At 29.2% G+C, this 21,346-nt stretch overlaps 1 protein-coding gene across 1 annotated transcript; it reads left to right on the forward strand.

Annotated features, from left to right (window-relative positions):
• The first annotated feature begins 2,277 nt into the window (after positions 1-2,277).
• On the forward strand, positions 2,278-15,927 carry LOC125068726. The gene is made up of 29 exons (XM_047678022.1): positions 2,278-2,378; positions 2,853-2,942; positions 3,013-3,051; positions 3,474-3,654; positions 4,478-4,645; positions 5,194-5,348; positions 5,912-6,050; positions 7,640-7,761; positions 8,095-8,121; positions 8,507-8,678; positions 8,937-9,120; positions 9,568-9,579; positions 9,660-9,778; positions 9,886-9,891; positions 10,165-10,170; positions 10,643-10,648; positions 10,764-10,769; positions 11,362-11,542; positions 12,178-12,263; positions 12,339-12,344; positions 12,438-12,443; positions 12,784-12,884; positions 13,538-13,609; positions 14,061-14,179; positions 14,272-14,321; positions 14,771-14,803; positions 14,955-14,987; positions 15,175-15,242; positions 15,865-15,927. Exons 1-28 carry the CDS (start codon positions 2,310-2,312, stop codon positions 15,234-15,236), a joined length of 2,250 nt encoding a protein of 749 aa, XP_047533978.1. The 5' UTR covers positions 2,278-2,309; the 3' UTR covers positions 15,237-15,242; positions 15,865-15,927.
• Positions 15,928-21,346: the final 5,419 nt, after the last annotated feature.

The following is a 21,346-nucleotide window of genomic DNA, read 5'->3' on the forward strand; positions in this document are numbered from 1 at the left end:
AGCTAAAATATCTCAGTCGAAAAAAACGCCATATGATAATTTAGAATTGGTCTCACATGGTCCTTCTTATAAAAAAGGAGAGATATCTACTGAAAATCAGCAGAAATATTCAGATTTGATAGAAATTTGGAAACAAGATGGAATCGACCAACAAGCTAAACCACAATACTTGTTTTCTCAGCTTGGTGAGGACAAACAAAGAGAATTATGGAGCGTACAAAATGAAAGAGATTCGGAAGGGGAAAGAAATGCATGGATTGGAGGATATGGATCAGTTTCAGAAAAAAATCAGGAAGAACTTTTATTACATGAACAACTGAAACAGCAGTGGAATCGTATTTTGGAACAAAATCGTAACCAATTAAAGACTTTGTCAGCAATAACTTCTGAAAAAGAGAAATCTCAATCACTGTTACTTCAAACAGAGAAACCCTTGTTACAGTTGCAATATGCTCCGCGATACAACGATCAAAGAAACGCAATAGAAATTGAAAAAATCTTGAGAAGCAATCATCGACAAGAATTAGAAAAAGAAAGTGCTCTTTTGAAGGCAGAAGCTATCGCAAATTCTCCCCCTATTCTGATACATCAAGAAATCAGGGTTACAAAACATCGTCCAGTGCCAATACCGGTTAAACACGTAAAGGTTCAAGTTCCAACGCCGGTTTTAATTCCTGTACCTGAACCATTTGAGGTTAAAATTCCACATCCTTATCCAGTACCCTTAGAGATTATAAAACATATTCCTGTACCAATTTTAAAAACAGAAAAAGTGCCTGTACCTGGTGAAGTGGAACAAAAAATTACGGTACCTTTTACCAAAACCGTATATGGAAACATGTATAGGCCATATTATATACAAAAATTTTCCCCTGTAAAAACTAAGAAAGAAGTTCCAGTAGAGATTCCTAGTCGTAAATCGGGAAAAGTGACGTATCTCCAGCATGTTTGGCAGAACTAAATAATTCACCAATGACTGATTGTTAATACATTTAATTTTAGTTTGTTACTACATATTTAATAAAAATTAAATTACAAAATACCTTTTTTTGCACACCAGCAGCTTTGGCATCCATTACACTACATTACACTCCTATATACGCTAGCCAATAAAGTTTTATTTTTGTTATGTCATAAGTAGACGGACTGGAAAATGGGACACCAGATAGTAAGTGGTCGCCACTACCAATAGACATTAGTACTGCAAGAAATATTAATCATTCCTGATTTCAGCAAACCAACCTTGGGTACTAAGATGTTACGTCTCTTGTGTTACACTGGCACACTCATAATAATCATCAAATTCTTCTTTATTTTTGAGTTTAAAAACGTCGTTATTTTTTACTTCTTTGAATTAACATGAACAACTAATGGCTGATTATAGAACTAATTAAAAATGTACGGTTTAAAATAAATTCATTTTTATATTATGATTATTTAATGCCTGACGGAAGTAAATAGCAAATTTATGAATGTGTAGAATAATTAAAGTGTTTTTTTCTTTAAATTGTTAAGATTAGGTATTTTTTATGAGATTTTAGTGTACTTTTTTATACACAAATAATATATGTTATTCAGTGAAGTAGCTATCGTAGGGTCAGGAGGTGCACAGGCCCCGGAGCTCAGAGGCCTTACCTAAGCTTTGAAAAGAGCGGGTCAGCCAACTCGTGAGCTCCTGAATATAGAAAACCTCGACCCTGCTCTGCTGCACAAGATTTTTTGTTTTCCTATACATCATTTTGAAGTGTAATATAAGTTAAAGAGGGTCCGTTTCTTTTCCTACGCACCGGGGCCCTTGCAAACCTAGCTACGCCACTGCTGTTATTATTTATATATGTTATACTTGTATATGCGGACGGGCTTATGGGCTACCTGATGGTAAGTCACCACCGCACATAGACATTAGCGCTGTAAGAAATGATAACCATGCTTTACATCACCAATGCGCCTCTAGTTAAAATAAGGCTTACCCTTTAAACCGGAAAAACAACAATACTAAGTATTGTAGATTGGCAGTAGACCAAGGACCTACATCTATTCAACATTATCAATCAACAGTTGTCGCTTCTACAATTAAAACTTTAAAAAAATCTTTATGAAAATCTCTATTGAGGTCGTTTGGATAAAACTTGCCCATTAGTGAATTATTTTATAATTGTTCTAATTCTAATTACTCTCCTTTTTCTCATAAAATTGTTGTAAAACTAAAATGCTATTTTTTATCGGCTCAATTACTTTAACAATTAAGCGTTTGTAGTTCCTTATCAAAAACGTTGATTTACTCAACCAAAGTTTTTTCGCTATACGGCATGAGTGCGAATTTGATTTGTGTTTTAATTTTATTCTTTATTTCTTTTTCATCTTGCGGTTATCAGCCTGTTAGTAAGACATATCATTTATTTTTAAAAATAGAAATAGTGTGTATTCCTACATTTTAAATCTATTATTGACACTCGGTACGGTACACTAGACACAAGAGCTACTTATTATGACTGCTATAGATGTATACTGTCTCAGAATGTGTTAAGAAAATACGCTATCTAATGTTAATAGATCATCTCATTACACTAGTTTGAGAAGCATTATTTATTGTGACTTATCATTACGTTGCTTATTATAAATATAATCATAAATTTATTTATTAAATTGGCTTAACAATCTCATTCATACCTCAGACCCAAATACAGCTGTTCATTGAGATTAAGATTGATTGATAAAGAGACTGTATTTGTTTCTCCATAAATATTCTGTAAATGACTGATTATTTTATTCTTATTTAATCGAAATTAAAAATATAATAGGAGAGCACAACATTATTGAGCTGGTCTAGTCATGAATTTTGGTAATTTTAGACGGGAGATGAAGTACAGCCTGGTAGTGTTTTGTTACCAGCGACAAGACGAGGAAGATATTTGGCTAATATAGTGAGAAGACAAGCTGTCGTAAGTATCTTTAGATTACAAACTGAAATTAGCTTAAATATGTAATATATTCGTAATTTCTTTTTTAAAGGATGGGACAGGAATTAAATTCAATAAGGATGCCGATAGGGTAAGTTCTTACTTGCAACTTCTTAGATAATTTACATCAATAGTTTGAGCCGTATGAGTAAATGTAAATAAATAATACTATGATTATGCTTATATTTTGATGAAAAGCTGTTACCCAAATTGAAATGTTTTTATTTGTATTATTTACGGTGCTTGAGAATTAGTAAAATAATCTTGATACACAATTCTTATACACAACAAAAAGAAATACATAATTAATAAAGTCGTTGCAATTACCAATAAAAAAAAAAACCTCCATTTTCTGAACCACTTCAAAATCAGATTAAAGTATTTGACTGTAATCTAAATGTTCATTGGTCCAATAAACGCAATGCAATAAGCGACCAATGAGCATTCAGTATTAGTATTATTTATATTGATCAGCTTTTCCGAAAATGGAAATAAGTTGAGTTATAATGGCAGATGAATGCAGAAGCAAAGAAAAAAGTAGACGTGTTATCAGAGGAGCTCTTGCCATATATAATAGCAGAACAAGAAAGACGTACAACTCTCTATAAAAGAATTATGACAGCTATACAAAATGGAGAAAAGGGTGTAACTATCGCAGAGATGAGGAGTAAACCTCCCCTCATTATAAGAAAAGGTTAGTTAACTAAACACGCAGTAAATATACTACATAGGTATTACATTTTATATTACATTAAATAATTTTATAAATATAATTTAATTTAATTTTAAAAGTTATATTTATTATATATAAACCTATCATTATGGAGATTAAGGGTAAATTTTATCTTTTCAGAGTTTATAAAAAAAAAAAATGCTTATTGCTAATGAGCATTTCAAAACGTTGTTTGTATATATTCTGTATTTATATCTACATCTATCTATATACCCAGCCCACACTTGTTATTTCAGACGAGCAAGCTGCACTTCGGAATATGTGCTATAAGAAAAGATAAGCTCGTTGACTTCGATTGTGCATAGTTTTATTTCATTAAAAATCATGACATATGTCAATTGCCTTAATTTTAACCTGTACTTTTATTGTAAGAGAGGTATGGGCTGCTTTTACGCAGACAATCATCCTAATTTATATGTTTATATAAGTGGTCACCACCATCACCAGTCATCGATATTGGTAACGTAAGAATAATTAACCACCAATTCGTCATCGCACCACCAATCTTGGGAAAGCAAATGTACTCAAGGTATTACCAACTTCCCTTCAATATTCCTTGTGTTTGTAGTTAGACTGGCTCACACACTTTTCAAATCCGAACACAGCGATAATAAGTATTGCGGTAGTATTTGTTATGATTGGGTGGTGACTACCCAAACGAGCTATTACAAAGCCCTACCACCAAAATTATAGTATTTAATTTTACAGTTATAATTTAGTTATTACTAAATTGAATGGTTTATTTATTTTTAAATAATTTGAAAATAAATAATCTTGGTAATAGGATTGCTATACCGATGTCCCACTAACCTGTTGCCCAAAGAGCCTGATGGCTCTGGTTTGATAATGTGCGAAGATGAAATCGAGCCAACGCAAATTATGTATGATTCCTGCCTTAGTGCTGAGGATAAGGAACTATATGTGGCTGAGAATAAATATTTCTTCTGTAATCGTAAGTATATTCTACGTTTACCAATTTTTCGATTACTTAAACTAAAATATCTTCGTTTATATGCCAAAAGGTATTCTCTCTCATTCAAAGACATGCTCTACTTATGTTCTATGTTTTATTTGAGTCATTTCAGCTTCAATATGATAATAATCTTTATATATAATATAATTTTTCATGTGCTTTTGTATCTGAGCTCTTAAGCGTCAATTTTTGCGTGTATTTGACTCGGTCAAACTTAACTACTGGAATCTAGTGAGATTAAGAGTTTTTGTGACAAAATTAATAATATTCTCATTTCATTAATTTCGTACAAAGTTGGGACGGGCAGCGTGATTTCTTAACTTTTTGACAAAGAATATTTGCCATTTTAATTATCTGCATTTTCAGTTGCAAACATAACGGACGAAATATATATAATCATTACCTAGTTACTAAATAACTTGGTACGAAATAACTGTATCATTTCATTTAAAAAAATAACGTAGATCTTAATCATCATATTAAAATCATACATCTTAGCACTTTTAAGGCCAGTCAGTTTTTTTTAGGTCATAAAATAGAAGGCCCGGACTTGCCTCGTAACGGTTCAACTGTAATTGGTTGTGCGCCTATTGAGAGAACATCCCTTAATTATACAACCAGTCGATGTGCGTTAGAAGCTACTGATGACGTCGTTGTCCATTATCGCTACTATCCAGATAGAGTAAGTTATTTTTTAATTTACATGCAAACGTATAAATTTTAAAAAAACAGTATTCGTGAGACCGATAAACGATATTACTTTAATATATCACGAAGCTTTATTGTTTAGATGCAAGGGTTATGTAGTTTTAGAATTATCTTATAGATATCTTCACTTTGAAAGCTCGCTCGATAGGTTTTTGTCATTTTCGATAGAAAACTAATTTTTGCGGCTTTTGGTTAACTTAACACGTATGTATCAAAATATAGACAAATTTAACGGACGAAGTTGTATATCGAAATCCTCATTTGGCCAATTAATTTAGAGAACGTGTCAAAGATATAGATTACTTAAAGATTTATTATGAAGATTTATTAAAATTTAATACGAAAAAGAAGATGATGGGAGGCGTCCCAACTGGGTCGGATAAAACAACAACCTTCATAGTGTAAAAAGCGTTAGTGTAAGTAAAGTAGTGTTAAAATTATATTTATAGCATTATTTATTCCAGATGATTGCGATAAATATTATTTAAATGATTATATATCATGATTAAATACTTTATTGTATGAATTTATTTATAGACATATAAATTCGTCACGGAATTGGATCCAGACAAAGAAGTTTGTGATCATTGGAATCCTTGCCAAATTGGATATATTTTCAGTCTACCTTCACCAGATCAAGCGATGCTAGCTAGTGAATTGTGGCGTAAGTATTTTTGTATGTTGAGCTGAAATATGTAGGGGAAAGCTAAGCGAGACAAATTGGGAGTTTATCGCTTAAGCAGATCAAATTAATAAGCCCTTAATCGTTGGTATGTCCATATACATATAAATGATTGTGAGTTACTGCTTAATAAAAGCCTAGGCTATGCATATACTGATTTGAACTCACTTCAGTTAAAATCCAGAAGTTCTATCTATTAGTTCAACTCGTATATACTTTAGAAAGCTGCATGTATCTTTATCTATTTCTGTATATTCATAATTATTAATTCTAAACTAAATCTGAATTAAATTTATTACAGATAACTTCGGTAAGTATTTCTTTATTTTAGACTTTTTTGTATCTTTTATATGGAATTTTAATAATTTATGTACGGTTTTATTATTACAGTTGAAGGTGAGTAATAATATTATTAAAATTGTGATATAGTTTATGATACGTACTTCAATATGAAAGTAGAATGCAACAATGTATCTAATATTCAACTGTAATTTTTATTTCAGATCATGATGGTGAGTTATTAAAAGGCATTTTTATTTTTTTTAATCCTAATACCTACCTAATAATAATATAACTTTTTGTTTTAGAATATGAACGTAAGTTTTTTTTTTTAAGTTTGTGCTATTCCAGTGTCTTAATTAAAAAAGTACATTGAATTACTTTTAATTAAATAAATTAAAACTTACGTAACCATAAAAAAAATTACAGAAATAAAAATAAGTATTCTTTAAAATTTCAGGCGACGGTAATTATTATACGCTTACTTAATTTAATGTTTTTATTAACGATATTTTAATAGTCACTTAATTGAAAAGAAAATGTTCCTGTACTAAAATAATTTTAAGTTCAAAGTAATTCTTGTGTTAAAAGTTGACTGGCAAATAAAAAATCAGCCCCATATAATTTAGTACATTATCTTTTATGATTGTATGAAATTCGCTATAAGCACTTTTTATAAGTATAACATTCGATAAATGAAATTTTCAAGAAAATAATTAAATTTATAATTAATATCGGAATTTTTATGTTTTCTAGAATTTGTGCCACGTAAGTATATAAATAAACATATTACAAGTTCTGTTTTCGCTTAGATTTTTCTAATTATTATTAATATTAATTTAAATTTATAGTTAAAAACTTATAGTTACATAATTAATTTGCACGTACATTAAAATTGCAAAATAATATTTTAAATTACATCGACGACAAGTTTATAAGGACAACACAAACATCTTTATAATATTAAAATTCATTACTTTATTTAATTTTATTTTTATTTCATCAGCTATCCCAAGTAAGTATATTTTTTACTATTAGGTCAAGGTAATCGTTCATCGTTCGATCATCGGTTCGAATCGTAAGAGTTTTACAAAAGTTTCCAGTAAGAGAGGAATTTATGAGGCTCGTAATAAAATAATCCTGTGTGTATTTACAATAAATTCCGGCAAATCTTTATATATTTAATTATTATGATTACTTTTTAATCATTATTATTAATGGAGGATTTAATACTTAAATTTGGTTTGACCTGATTAATAGTTAAGTATACAGTTTTGTTTTATTAAATTACATTTATCAAATAGGTGACAGAAACGAAGAGTTTGTATCACAGAAGTCTAAGAATTATACAAGTAGTACTAAAAAAATTGTCATTCCCGAGGGGTATAAATTTAATGACGTTGTTTTCACGAAAAAAGGAGCGACAGTAAGTCCTTACTTGTTTATTACTGTTGTATATATGTATATGGATATTGTTTGTTATAGTTTCTGATAAAACATTATCGTTTTAAAAATTTATATTTTTTTTATCAATCGTTATAATTGTCATAAAATATTTTTATAAATGTACAAGTTGTATTTTTTTTCATAAATACGTAATTTGATATATGTTGATGAACTTTCAATTTTCATCTTTATATCAATTAGTATAAACAATTAAAATTTTTTCTTCTGCAAAACAAAGAGAGATCAAATTTCCCATTATTTTTTTTAATTTTTCCTGAATATTATTCATGAATTTAATAATCTTATTTTGCAGAGAAAATCTCATTCAACCCAGACCCGTGTAAGTTACTCAATAGTTAACTCTCGGATGGCTACGCTTCTTGATTAAGGCCTCGAATTACAAAGACTAACTAACTACGCAACAGATATTAGAAGCAGATAGTGCAAAGTTACACTCACTTGCTCTTACAATCCGGTGGGATGACAATTCAACATCGCGTTTTTTAAAATACGGGAATTAAGAATAAATTCGAAGTGTAACGCTTCACTGACTAACTGAACCAAACTAATAAGAATAAATCATATACCAGAAGATAATTGTAGTATATAATATATAAAATATAATAATATAAGAAGACGCGCTTCGCAATTTCATTCGCTTCAAATTTAGATTATTGTAGAGACCTTTTATGACATTGTTTCATATAAACAATGAACATTTTTAGGTTCCGCTAGATAAATCATTATACACCGCAAAGATTAGCAAATGTGGACGATTTGTGAAATTAACATTACATTTTCCGGACTGGTCCATTGAATATTACGGCAATTATGAAGTTGAAGCTGTTAAAAAGAACGGGAAAGATGCACCACTTTATCTCAAAGCGTTTTATTTAAGTAAGTTTAATGTATTTTTAGCTGTACAAACATTTTTTACTTAATTAATTAATCATGTATAAATGCAACTTTATTTATATATTAGGCAACACAAATATCATGAGTATATATGAGTTGTTGAGAATAAATTTTATTACCTCGCCCCGCATTTAGTTTACTAAATAACTAGCTCTCTTTATACGCGCGCAAAGGATCATAGACAATCTAAAACTCTTGAAAAATGAATTCATTAACAGCTAATTATAATTTTACTTCCAGCTCAAAGTTCGATTTCGATCCAAGCGCGATCTATGGAAGTCCACCTGGGCCAGAGAGCCAATGCTACTTCCATTCCGATGCGCTGCAATCGATGTCAGTTCGGCTCTATTATGGTGCGGGCGAATGATGGCAGCATCTATGTGTTGGATACGGCTAAATATCGCAAAAGACATTATATTGACAAGTAATTTAACATTATTCTAAAACCCCTTTTATATTAGATATCTTGTGACCATATCACATTAATAAAAAGTCACCACTTGCTATGTAGTAAGACTATTTTTAATTTAATTACAAGTAAGGCAGACTATCAAATGATGTTCTCGATAATTACCTTCACCCCTGGATGACTCTTGTGTCTGTTGCACAAGCATACTCAAATTTTCACCGTATATATACCGGAATATAAACAGTTATGTAACTTTCTATAATGATTATACAGGGTCATTTGCCTTTCCAATCTGAAAATATGAATACAAAGTATTGATGTTTATCTGTATCTAAGAAACTGAAAGGCCAAAAAACTATCACTGCTCGAACTCACACTAGGTCACACAATACACATATAACAAATACTTCTTTATAAAGAATGTAATTCATGAATATATATTAATTATTATTATATTTACAGACAAGGAAAACGGTACGTATGAAAACACTTTTGATATTTGGAATTAAAAATTTGTACCAGTTATTCATTATATTTTTTCCTACTGTTTTTAGTCAACTAATATTAGAAATTGAAGTCGAAGGCAATACGCCGCAAGGGTTCGGCGATTACTTTGCGCTAATGTATAATGGGGATGGTTATGAAGAAAAAGTACGACTTTTGACTGTTTTGTGTAAGTAAAATCAATATATTTATTAAAAATAGATAGGTTCTCTTTTACATATTTTTTGAAAAAGTATTTGGATTTTATAAAAATCGATTTTACTTTTCACCTTACAGCTCCAGGTAAATAAAATAATTTTCAAGATCAAAAATCTACTTTCAAGATAATCAATAAAATAAAATTAGAATAATAGATTGAATAGAAATAAGAAATAAATTGATTATGTATTTGACCTCAAGTTCATATACAAGAATAAGTTTTCTACATACATTGCTCATTAAGATATTTCATAGACGCAGATAATAATAATACCTTATCTTATTAATTCAATAAAAACAAATAACGTTATGAGTAAAATAAGTTCTCATTAATTGTACAAAAAATCTAAATTTCAGAAAAAGGTAACGCAGCTACATTACTTTTTATATTTATAAATGTAAATTAAACGTCACTTTAAATTCGACAAACTTAACATCGATCTCAAAAAGTAGACTTATTTTAGATATTGCCATACCATCAAAATTTGTACAAATACCTCAATAAATTTGTAACTGTCCCTACCTGGGAGTATGCTTTATAGAGCCCGTAACTAGCTACTAATTAATTTTATTAATGTTCAATTATAAAATTCGAGTTCATTCGTTTGCTTCATTTTGCTCTGAAACAAATATTCATACATAATTGACGAAAAAAATAAATCTGGTACAAAAGCCTATATGAAGACAAAATCACTCATAACACAATGCCATCGTGATTGGCATTTTCGAACTATTCGCACAAATAACTACATCAGGTTGTTTGTTTTTGTAATTTAAAGCTATATTTTTGATTAATATCAAACGCTTTTCATAATGTTTTAATTTTTTTTAACAGATACTGGTAATTATGTGCTTTTTGTTATTTTTATTGAGATATATTTTTTATTGACATAGTATGATTAGTTGTACATATTTCAAACGAATTAAGTTAATTATATAAAATATTTTTTTTGTAGGAAACAGTAAGTAAATAATATTAATTATTTATTAATTGAATAATGAGATATCTAAGGTTTCAATGTTGTTACTTACATTTATCCTTTAATTCTTGTGAAAAAAGACACAAATTTATTTTGAATAGGTAGTCCTTATTTATCAAGAGTCGGCTAGGAGTCGTTAATTTAAGTTTAAAACATCGAAATAAGTATCTAAGAAATTTATAAACGATTTTTATCTGTTTTTTTCTGTTACATATTAGTTTGGGAAATATGAGCTGCCACGACTGCAATTGATATTATTATACTGCATTTTGATATAAACATATGTATGTCCTTTGGCGTATGTCAACATTTTACTTAGTCAGCGAGTTTTAGCCCGCAACTTCACTAAAGCACAAGGATAGAGAGTACAATTTTTGCAAACATTTAGGTACTATAAATATCTCTTGTGAAGTTAATAGTCGGCACTGAGAATTTGTCAGGATTATATTATCATTAGTAATTATTTTAATGTACCATTTAAAGGTCTTCTGTCATTATTTATTCTTATTGAAAGTGTAATCAGAACATATTTATTATAGGAAAACAATAAGTTATTTTTTATTATGTTTCTTAGTGGTACAAACAAGTCGTTTAACCGCCTCATACGATGTGGGTAAACACGTCGAGCTGTCTATGAACTATTCTTGTGAATCCTGTGAGCTATCCGATGTTCTTTGCAATGGGGAGAGTATGATCTCCACTGATAATGTTCACATAATAGCATCAAAAAATTTGGTCAATTTCAACTTTCCCAGGTAATTTAAAGATTATCTACGTTATGAATTCATCATTGAGTAGTAGCACTGTATTCAACATAGTTTGTTAAATACAAATAATAAGAACTCACCTCATGTCTTACTTTTGAAATGTTGAGAAACTATTTCGTTTTATAGGTTGGCAGATAGGTAAGTTGTCACCACTGCCCATAGACAGCACTGTAAGAAATATTAACCATTCCTTACATTGCCAAGACGGCACCAACCTTGGGAGCTAAGATGCTATGTCCCTTGTGCCCGTAGTTACACTGGCTCACTCACCTTTTAAACCGCAACACAACAATACTAAGTATTGCTGCTTGGCGGTAGAATATATGATAAGTGGGTGGTAACTGCGTGACGGGTTTGCACAAAGCCTTTCCACCAAGAGCTGGATCTATTCACTTACAAAGGCGCGTCCTTCCACGTTAAACTACACGTAAAACTTAAATTGGTTTTAATGTACACATGCAAGTTTCCTCATTATGTTTTTCTTCATCGCTGAGCATGAATGGAATTATAAAAAAAAAATAAGCATATTATATAATATGAATTCAGTGGTGCTTGCCTCGGTTTGAACTTTTAATCTCGGTTAAATGTGCTCAATATTACACTCAGTACCTAAATGTTTTTAGGTTTGAAGACACTGCATCCTGTGTATACATGGGATCTTTTAATGATAGTGGAAAAGTGTTCACGAAAATTTTGGCTGTTATTGAAAGTGAGTTTTTTTTTTATTACAGGAGTTAATAAATTTATTTAAAGTTTTTAATTAATTGTTTTCTTATTTTTCTAGACAATTGTAAGTACAACAATTTTTTTAGTCCAAAATTTACTTGTTATTAATGTATATTCGTATTATCATAATAAATTATTTTCATATTCTGCATTTTAGCGCCCGGTAAGCAATCATTTACGTATATTTTGTATGCATTTTGTCCATTCTTTAAAAAATAGTTAATCGTTGACTATGTAAATTTATGCGTTGAATAAAATTAGTTCAGAGCGAATATATTAATTGGTATTCAAGATATGCGAGACGTCAGTAACATTAGCAAATATACACATATTTAATAGTAATATATACATAGAAGACGGTTGGTTATTAGATTTTGAAACATTTAAAAGACTAATTACTTCTTGATTTTAGATAATACTGTGATTTCGAATATGGGCTCGCTTTCATTATTAAGGTCAATGTTAGCAGAATTTTGTATTTAAATGTTTGCTAATATTTTCAGCTGTTACGATACCAAAAGTAGATGTTCTAAATGCACCAAATGAAGGAGAGCAATTCGAACATGAAGTTCCGTACAGTTGTGACAATTGTCTCGTTGATAAGGTAATTTTATAGTTTTCTTCTCAATTGAATTTAATACATAATAATCAGATATTGTATGTTTAACACAACATAGTTTATAGTTTGAAATTCGATATTTGTAAAAACAAATGTACTGAGATGGCCCAGTGGCTAGAACGCGTGCATCTTAACCGATGATTTCGGGTTCAAACCCAGGCAGGCACCACTGAAATTTCATGTGCTTAATTTTTGTTTATAATTCATCTCGTGCTCGGCGGTAAAGGAAAACATCGTGAGGAAACCTGCATGTGTCTAATTTCAAGGAAATTCTGCCACATGTGTATTCCGCCAACCCGCATTGGAGCAGCGTGGTGGAATATGCTCAAACCTTCTCCTCAAAGGGAGAGGAGGCCTTTATCCCAGCAGTGGGACAATTACGGGCTGCTAATGAAAAACAAATGATATTATTTTGCAATTTATATCGTACTCGTAAAACAAAATGATAATGAATATGTTTGAGATATTCAGCATAAATACTAGAAGGATTTAGCTATCAACCTCCGACATAGAGAAATCTTAACTGTAGTTTTAGCTAAAGTAAATTACTTTTGTATAAATTAACTAATATATTAAGATATGTATTAATGAGTTTTATTGCTTAAGTCCATGAAATGTTCTAATATTTATTTTAACAGGTTTACGTCAACGGCATACCTTTAGAAACTTCAACTAGAAGAAGTTCACTTAACTCAATAGCATTTTATGTTGTAAGTTGTCAATATTATTGCTTTGATCGTATTCATCACGGATTTATATAATTTTTTATTATTGTTATATGATAGTCTGTAATTTTCCTATCGGCAGCAACGGATTTTATTATTTGACCCACTTTGTGAGATATATCGCGATTCATGCGTTTAAATCAAATTTTACGAATTCAGTGTTGATTTTATATATTTTGACCATTTGCACGAGTATAAAATTACGAATTTATATTAATTTGGTTATAAGATAGAAAACAAAGCATTTTTGTCTATAGTGAAAATTACTGGCATTTAGTTTATATCCAAATACCAATCTCGAACTTTATATAAGTAAGATATGTAGCTAGTAGTAGTAGTTAAAATCGGTATGTGTGATTTTTTTTGTACGTTTGATAGATATGGTTTCTTCTCACAATTTAGATATATTAAGGTACTCGTATATTAATATTTTCAGACTTCACCAACAGCAATAACAATTCGTATGACCGAGTACACATCCACATTCGAAGGGGTGTTTCAAGCAGTCTTTAGTGTGGATGACGAGAAAATCACTAAGACAATTATGGAGATACAGTGCGTATTGTGCCTTCTATACAGTAAAAAAATTACTTCCTAATTGTAGATGATATTTTAAATTAAATTTGTTATATTTGTTTAAATTTCAGATCGGAATCTGAAACTACAACAGATGGTACAACGGTAGCTTCAAGTTCAGGTTTATATAAAATTACTATTTGATTTTATGACTATTGATATTACTGTTTAATTTTAATTTTTGTTCACTTAATTAAAAAAGAAAACTTTTTTAAAAATGTAATTACGAAATCTTAGATCTTTAAAATTTGACCCTAGTAATTGTTAGCTTGGGTCTCCAGTCGACTCTATAAGAAATTTTAAAAAGGCCTGATTTATACTGTTTTACTAAAGAATACTGTTTCTAAAACTCAAGTTCTCAATAAGCTTAAGGTATACGAACCGCCTAGCGATGTGAGTGATGCCAGCGTTATAGGGTGGACGCTAATTGCCATCGCTTATTATCGTATCCACTCCTAACACAATATATTAATATTAATGAATTTCTAGTATTATTAAAAAAAAAATGTATTATACTAATATTCCGTAATTATGATGATCAGTAAATTATATTAAAGTTAATGATTTCAGATGGACAATCTAATCCTAACGATTCCACTAAAAGTAAGTAATTAACAATTTTACCAACATTACGAATGTTGTAAGTAATGATATTGAGAACACAATATTTCTTTCAAAAGTTCAAAAGTTTCATTATTATAACAATATTTTGTAATTACAATGTTTAGTGAAGTAAAGTATAATATGATTTCAGGTGAACAACCTAATCCCAATGATTCAACTACAGGTGAGTTAATTAACAATATTACCAACATAACGAATGTTGCGAGCATTGATATTGAAAGTGATTTTTGCTTTATGATTTCTGAAATAATAGCTCTTCTAGTAATAAAAACATAAATTGCTTTGAATAATTTTATTTATTTATTGGAATTAAAACACTATCGAAAATTTTATTTTTTATTTTATTTTAGCGACTTTACCTGATACAAGTTTAGCAGATACAAATAATACATCTACGGCCGCCCCATCATGAAAAGTGGTAAAGTAAATAAAAATGTTTTTATTGGAGTAATTTTATTTAGATTATAAATAAAAATACAGTATATAAATTAAAGATTGTTGTTATTTTAACAAAAATGTAAGTATGTTAATGAAAGTTTAACAGCACATCTTAAACTTCAGAGCTTCATTGGCTCTGGATAGTTAAATAATATTTTTTTAGAAAATCTCGCTTTGTAGATGTTCTGAATATTAAATGCTATAATCGGTGTGTAAGAAATAATAAGTTTATTGAATAAACTGGCATAAAATCCAAGATTATGTATTAAATGTATTAAAATTGATTATATGTCCATATAACATTAAAGACCGATTTCATCAAATGACCGAATAAAGCAAAGTGATAAAACAAATAAAAGAAATCAAATTAATAATAATTTATTACATTTGGTGATTTTATTTGATGTAGTTATGAAATGTAAATGATTTAGAAATCTTTTGGAATCCATATTAGGTATAAAGTTGTGTTCTTTTTTTAATTTAATGTTTTTGGGTTAAATAAAAATGCATTTTTTCGAGTGCTAATAATTATTATATAAGTTGAATTAGATTCGTTTTAAAAAAATTAAACGTATTTTATAACTTAATTTTTTTTTTAACAGTTCAATGTCATCGTGAGACTCCAGGCTGCTGATATTTTTTGAAAATAAATAGAATTAATTTTATTTGCTCTTTTAATATACCAGCTACAGGTCCTTTTAAAAATATGAATATATTCATTCTAGAGATTTAAATTTTCTAGAGATTTAGAGATTTAAAGTTTTTCAATTATTGAATTTTTAAAGATGATAACATTAATTCACACATTTTTGTACTAGTTCATCTAGTGAAATAAAATTAATATCTTATTCGGTGCTTTAAACAACGGATATTATACGTTTTTGATAAATTAGATTATGTTAATAGGGACTTGTTTTTTTATTGAGTACAAAATGAAAACTATATAATTATATGTATGTATGTATATATATTCATAAATCTTAATTTTCACTTTAATTTAAACTACTATTCCGTAACGTAGTTAAACTTAAGATTTTATTTTATTTCTGAATCGCTTTTGATATAATTCATATAATAAGTTTTATAGATGAATAAGATGATCGTTGTTCTAGGGATAAGACCGCCTCCGGTGTATTTTTCTTAAATGTGATTATTGGTGTACAATAAAGAGTAATTGGTTTTGATTTAATTTGATTAATATATATTTTTAAATGTGTACTTAATAATAATGAGTTATACGATAAAATTAATAAATAAGAATGAAAGAAAAAATCAAAACACAATATTAAATTTACGTAATTTGTTAAATGTTATGGATTTGTCAAAATATGATTGAAATAACGTTAAGACGATTTTTCAGTTTACAATTGGATTACTTGCTGGTAATTTTCTATGTTAATCCTATGCACATATAAATGCTTTGACATCAATTTCAAATAAACTAAATTTTAAAGAAATACAATTTTACATATTTTAATGATATGATAAATAAATTAAGTTGGATAATTGCGAATCCGTAAATTTTATTCTAGAACTTTAACCGTGAGCCTTTATAATAAATGTTTTTGGTCATTTAAGGCCAATTTAAATAGACTTAGATATAATTATTAATAATAGCTTAGTTAATACAAAGTAAATAAGACTACATTCTATTGCATAATAAAAGTCCTTATGATAACCGCAAGTGTACTTGTCAAGCTGTAGACATAAAATAAAATTTTAACATTTGTATATAATTTTGAAATTTATTTTATTTCTCTTTTTGTATCGAATAAAACTAGTCAAATTGAAACAAAATCTCAGAGTCTATTATATATATTATATCATAAATATTAAAAAACTTAAATTTCTTAAGTCCTTTTTTACATGTTTATGTATAAATTAGTTTTAAATTTCTAATGGTATGTATAAACTTAAACTATATTGCCTCTTCCGCAAATTTCGAAAACCGATATAATTTATTCAAAACCACGTGTGTTCTTATGAAAATTTTTTGATTTGGCGAGTATAAAATAGTTGTATTATCGATATTTTTTAACAGATATCTACCTGTTCTGATCGAAGACTGTCGTAAGCTACTTCGAGATGCAGTCAACTGTAAGTTTTGATCCATTTTTTTATTACAATAAAAATATCTGGTACTTTTTACACATTCTCAATTAAAATTATTACGATAATGATTTTTCATATGCTTAAAATACTTGATGCGCCTTGTACACTTATGATTTTGGGTGAACCAATTTTGTTTTATCTCCTAAAACTCATTCGATATTGTATCGTCTATAATGCCTTGTAATCGTATTTTTAATATTGTATCTTGTTTAAGTTTAAGGTATATTAAATACTTTATATTATAACTTTCAGATATTTTTCATGTTAGCCATAGTGGCATTCACCGCAGCAAAGCAGTTAAATCCTGGACCGCAAACAATTAGCGAATCCTCTTCAACATCGAAAGCAAACGATAAGAGATATGCGACTCGGGAAATTACATTGTTTCTTACACCAAGTCAAATCAAATCTTTGAATGAAGCCAGAAATTCTGCGAACAAGGAAGCTGAGGCTCAATCACTTAAAGATAACCAACAATATACTGTTCAGGTCTACGGTCAACAGCCAGAGCAAACTCCTTGGCCGAAATATACGAGAGTAGCACCAGTTGAACAGCCTCAAGAGGAAAGTCAAGGTTTTATTTCCCAAAACCCATTTTTATTCAAGACTAGGCCCGTCTTCGAAAACCAAGACGGAGGTTTTGAGGCTTTCAACTTGCATCGTGAACAAAAGCTTAGAGAACAGCAAATTCAAAATATTGAGCAAGAACAAGAAAGGAAAGAGGCACAACTGTTCAGACCATACAATCCTATTTCCGATCAAGCCCAAGAAGAAGCACTTTTACATGATGAGTTACAACAACACTGGAATCGCCTTTTAGAACATAACCGTGGCCAGCTTAAGGCTTTGTCTGAAGCAAATGAGAAACAAAATTCTGAAGATTTAAAGGCGAACAAAGAGTCAACTGTGCAGTGGGAATCTAACCAATCCAAGGAGGAGGAGGAGGAAACAAGATCTGAAATCGAAAAAGAAATCCAATTTGCTTTAAGGAATAATAAAGCTTATGACTTTAGTCAAGAGAACTCTCGCGCAGAAGACCAAGGAAATAACCAAAGATCACCCATACTTATTCACAAAGAAGTGAGGGTCACTAAGCATCTTCCAGTACATGTTGTACAAAAAGTAAAGGTCTCTGTGCCTACTCCAGTGCTCGTACCAGTGCCTGAACCATATGAAGTTAAAGTACCTCACCCATACCCCGTGCCTTACGAAATTATAAAGCACATCCCTGTACCAGTAATCAGAAAACATTAAATTATTATGTCAACCTTAATTTTAATACCTTTTAAAAATGAGTCTGAAATAGATGTTTATTAAATGTTAAATTGTTGTTGAAATTAAATATATTGTTGACTGTTTTGTTCTGTTATATAGGTGATTATGTAATACAAATAAAAATTAAAATATTCATGATCTTTACTTAATCTTCACCCAATTCGACTATACGTCTTTCTTTTATAGTATATGAGATATAATAATTTTATAAATTGCAATTTGGTAACGATCAAAGTAGTTTCATAATTAATTTATACCAAGTCTTTGTATTATGATTTTCTATAGAAGCTAAAAAACAAATTAGATTTTAATGAAATATCAAACGAAAAGCTAATATTTGAAGATTTTAGCTTATATGAGTCGACTATGAATATTATTTTTAAATAGGTTATATAACTTTTTTTTTTAAATATTTAATCAGTGGTGTTTTAACAGATAAACCGAATAAAAGTGTAGCTAAATCAAATTATTCATTTTTTAAATAAAAAAAGTTTAAAGCTTTTTTAAGAGCTCTCTCAGCCAAATCCCAACGAAAAATCATGTAAATATATAAGCGTGTTTATTTTTCTTTTCTTAAATGATTTTTTCTGTTGCCTTATTTACTATAAGCTACTGAAATGAAACTCGTTAAACTTCACTTGTTAAACATATTCATAGATTCCCGTCTAATAACTTAATAATAAACTAAATTTATAAAAAAAAAAAAAAACGTGTAAAATATCTTCATTATATATAACAACACAACATCATATACAAACATATTTTAATTAATATGAGTAATATCATTTATAATTTCTTCTTATATAGCTTTAATGTTTTCACCTTCACATTAAAGGATTTGTTTTTTAAAGATGACATTATTTTTAATTTTAATTAATGTTTAATTATTTTTTTAATTTTTAATTAAAAAAATGAAGCGTGATGATGATGATGTTCCTTTGCGTTAAATATTTTATATATATATTTTAAATCAACCTTTCGGAAGATGCATAGTGTATAAGTAGCACGAGAATATGTGCGAAAAACGATTGCGCTCCCGTAATCCAAACCGCCACAATCAGCGTAAGAGCAGTTTCAGGACCTAGATCTGTGATTTCCCAGGCACGAGAAATTACATTGTGAACATCCTATTTCCAAGGTTGTACTGTATTTTTTTATCAGAAAATAATAACCACTCACTCACTTAATGATCAAAATCGGCACATCGGGAATTGCAACTTTGTGAGCTGGCCACTAGACTATATATTTAAATACGAAGATTTTAAATATTCAAAAGAGCCTACTTGAATAAAGTATATTTAGATTTTTATTGTTTTTGTTTTGGAATAAGCCTGAATAAAGAAAATACTTAAAATAAATAGATAATTTAGATCAAATGTCGCCTGATCAAATGTACCAATAGATTATTTAATTTTCTTTTCTAAAAATACCTATAATAGCTCGTTCATCATGTATGTCTGTATGCCTAGGAAACTTACACATAAATACAAAATACAAATAATAATGCAGAGTGTGGCCAAATACCAATAACTCAACACGCGTATTTGAATATTATTTAGCTTATATACATATATCATAAAATATCACTAATTTTGACAGTGTCAAAAATTAAAGGACGTGACTTCTTGCTAAAAATGAACAAAAAAGAAAAATATAGCCAGTGTCAGTCGGATTCATGTTAGGATCCTAACGATACAAATAAATTTAAAATATCAATAACGTTCAATTAAAATATGCCCAGGCAATCAAAAGTTACGGAATAAAGAAACATCTCCTACACTGTTTTTTTTAAACTACCTGCTTAAAAAAAATTATGATCTAAGAGAGATCAGAGGAGGTCTTCTCAATATACTCGTAGTACTGTACCTTCAAATAACTGTTTATTAAATTTATATATATTGATTTTATTGTCTTGGTAATGTTACGACAATCGTTTGTAAAATTGTGTGTTCGCTTTTAGATGAAATCTATTTGCTCCATCGTATCTTAGCGACAAAATGTAACAGTGAACGGAATTTCGTCCTTCTAGTACCTCTCGGTGCCCTCAATTTTCTCTTGTTCTATATGATGTACATATACATATATATACATACTTTGTACACCACATTCTTAGTAAAATGATTCATCTCATGACGTACTAAGTATACAATACATGTTAGACCAAGTAGTTGTTATATTAACTATACGAGTTTAGTTATTAATTAGGAGTTATAAGCACTATTTCGAAATGTCAGAACATTTTCTAAAGGAATATGAGTTTTAATGATTAACCACAAAAAAGAGATTTAAATCTTCAATGATATGTTTTAAATAAAATATGACTCAAAATATGCATTGATCGCCCTTTGACACATTTATTTTGTTTTAGTGTAATATGTATATTAGGCATGGAATAGATTTGACAGTCTTTTTTTAGCTGTACCTTTCTTTGGTTAAATAAAAAACAGAGCGTCTGGACAATCTGGATATCAATCCGAATTTTGTTGAAACGAATTTAAAAAAAAATCATTAAAAACACAATTGAATCAGCTATGGGTGTCAGAATATCAAACGTTCCTACGACTATGTGACTTATGTAACTAGCCTATTCCTATTCTGATTGAAATAATTCTTATTTAATTAAAATTTTAAAAATAAAATTAATCGAACAAGTAATGCAACGGATTTGCACGTAGCTTAGAAAATGAATTTCGATAA

The sequence above is a fragment of the Vanessa atalanta genome, chromosome 14 (assembly GCF_905147765.1).
Source record: "Vanessa atalanta chromosome 14, ilVanAtal1.2, whole genome shotgun sequence".
Taxonomy (NCBI): domain Eukaryota; kingdom Metazoa; phylum Arthropoda; class Insecta; order Lepidoptera; family Nymphalidae; genus Vanessa; species Vanessa atalanta.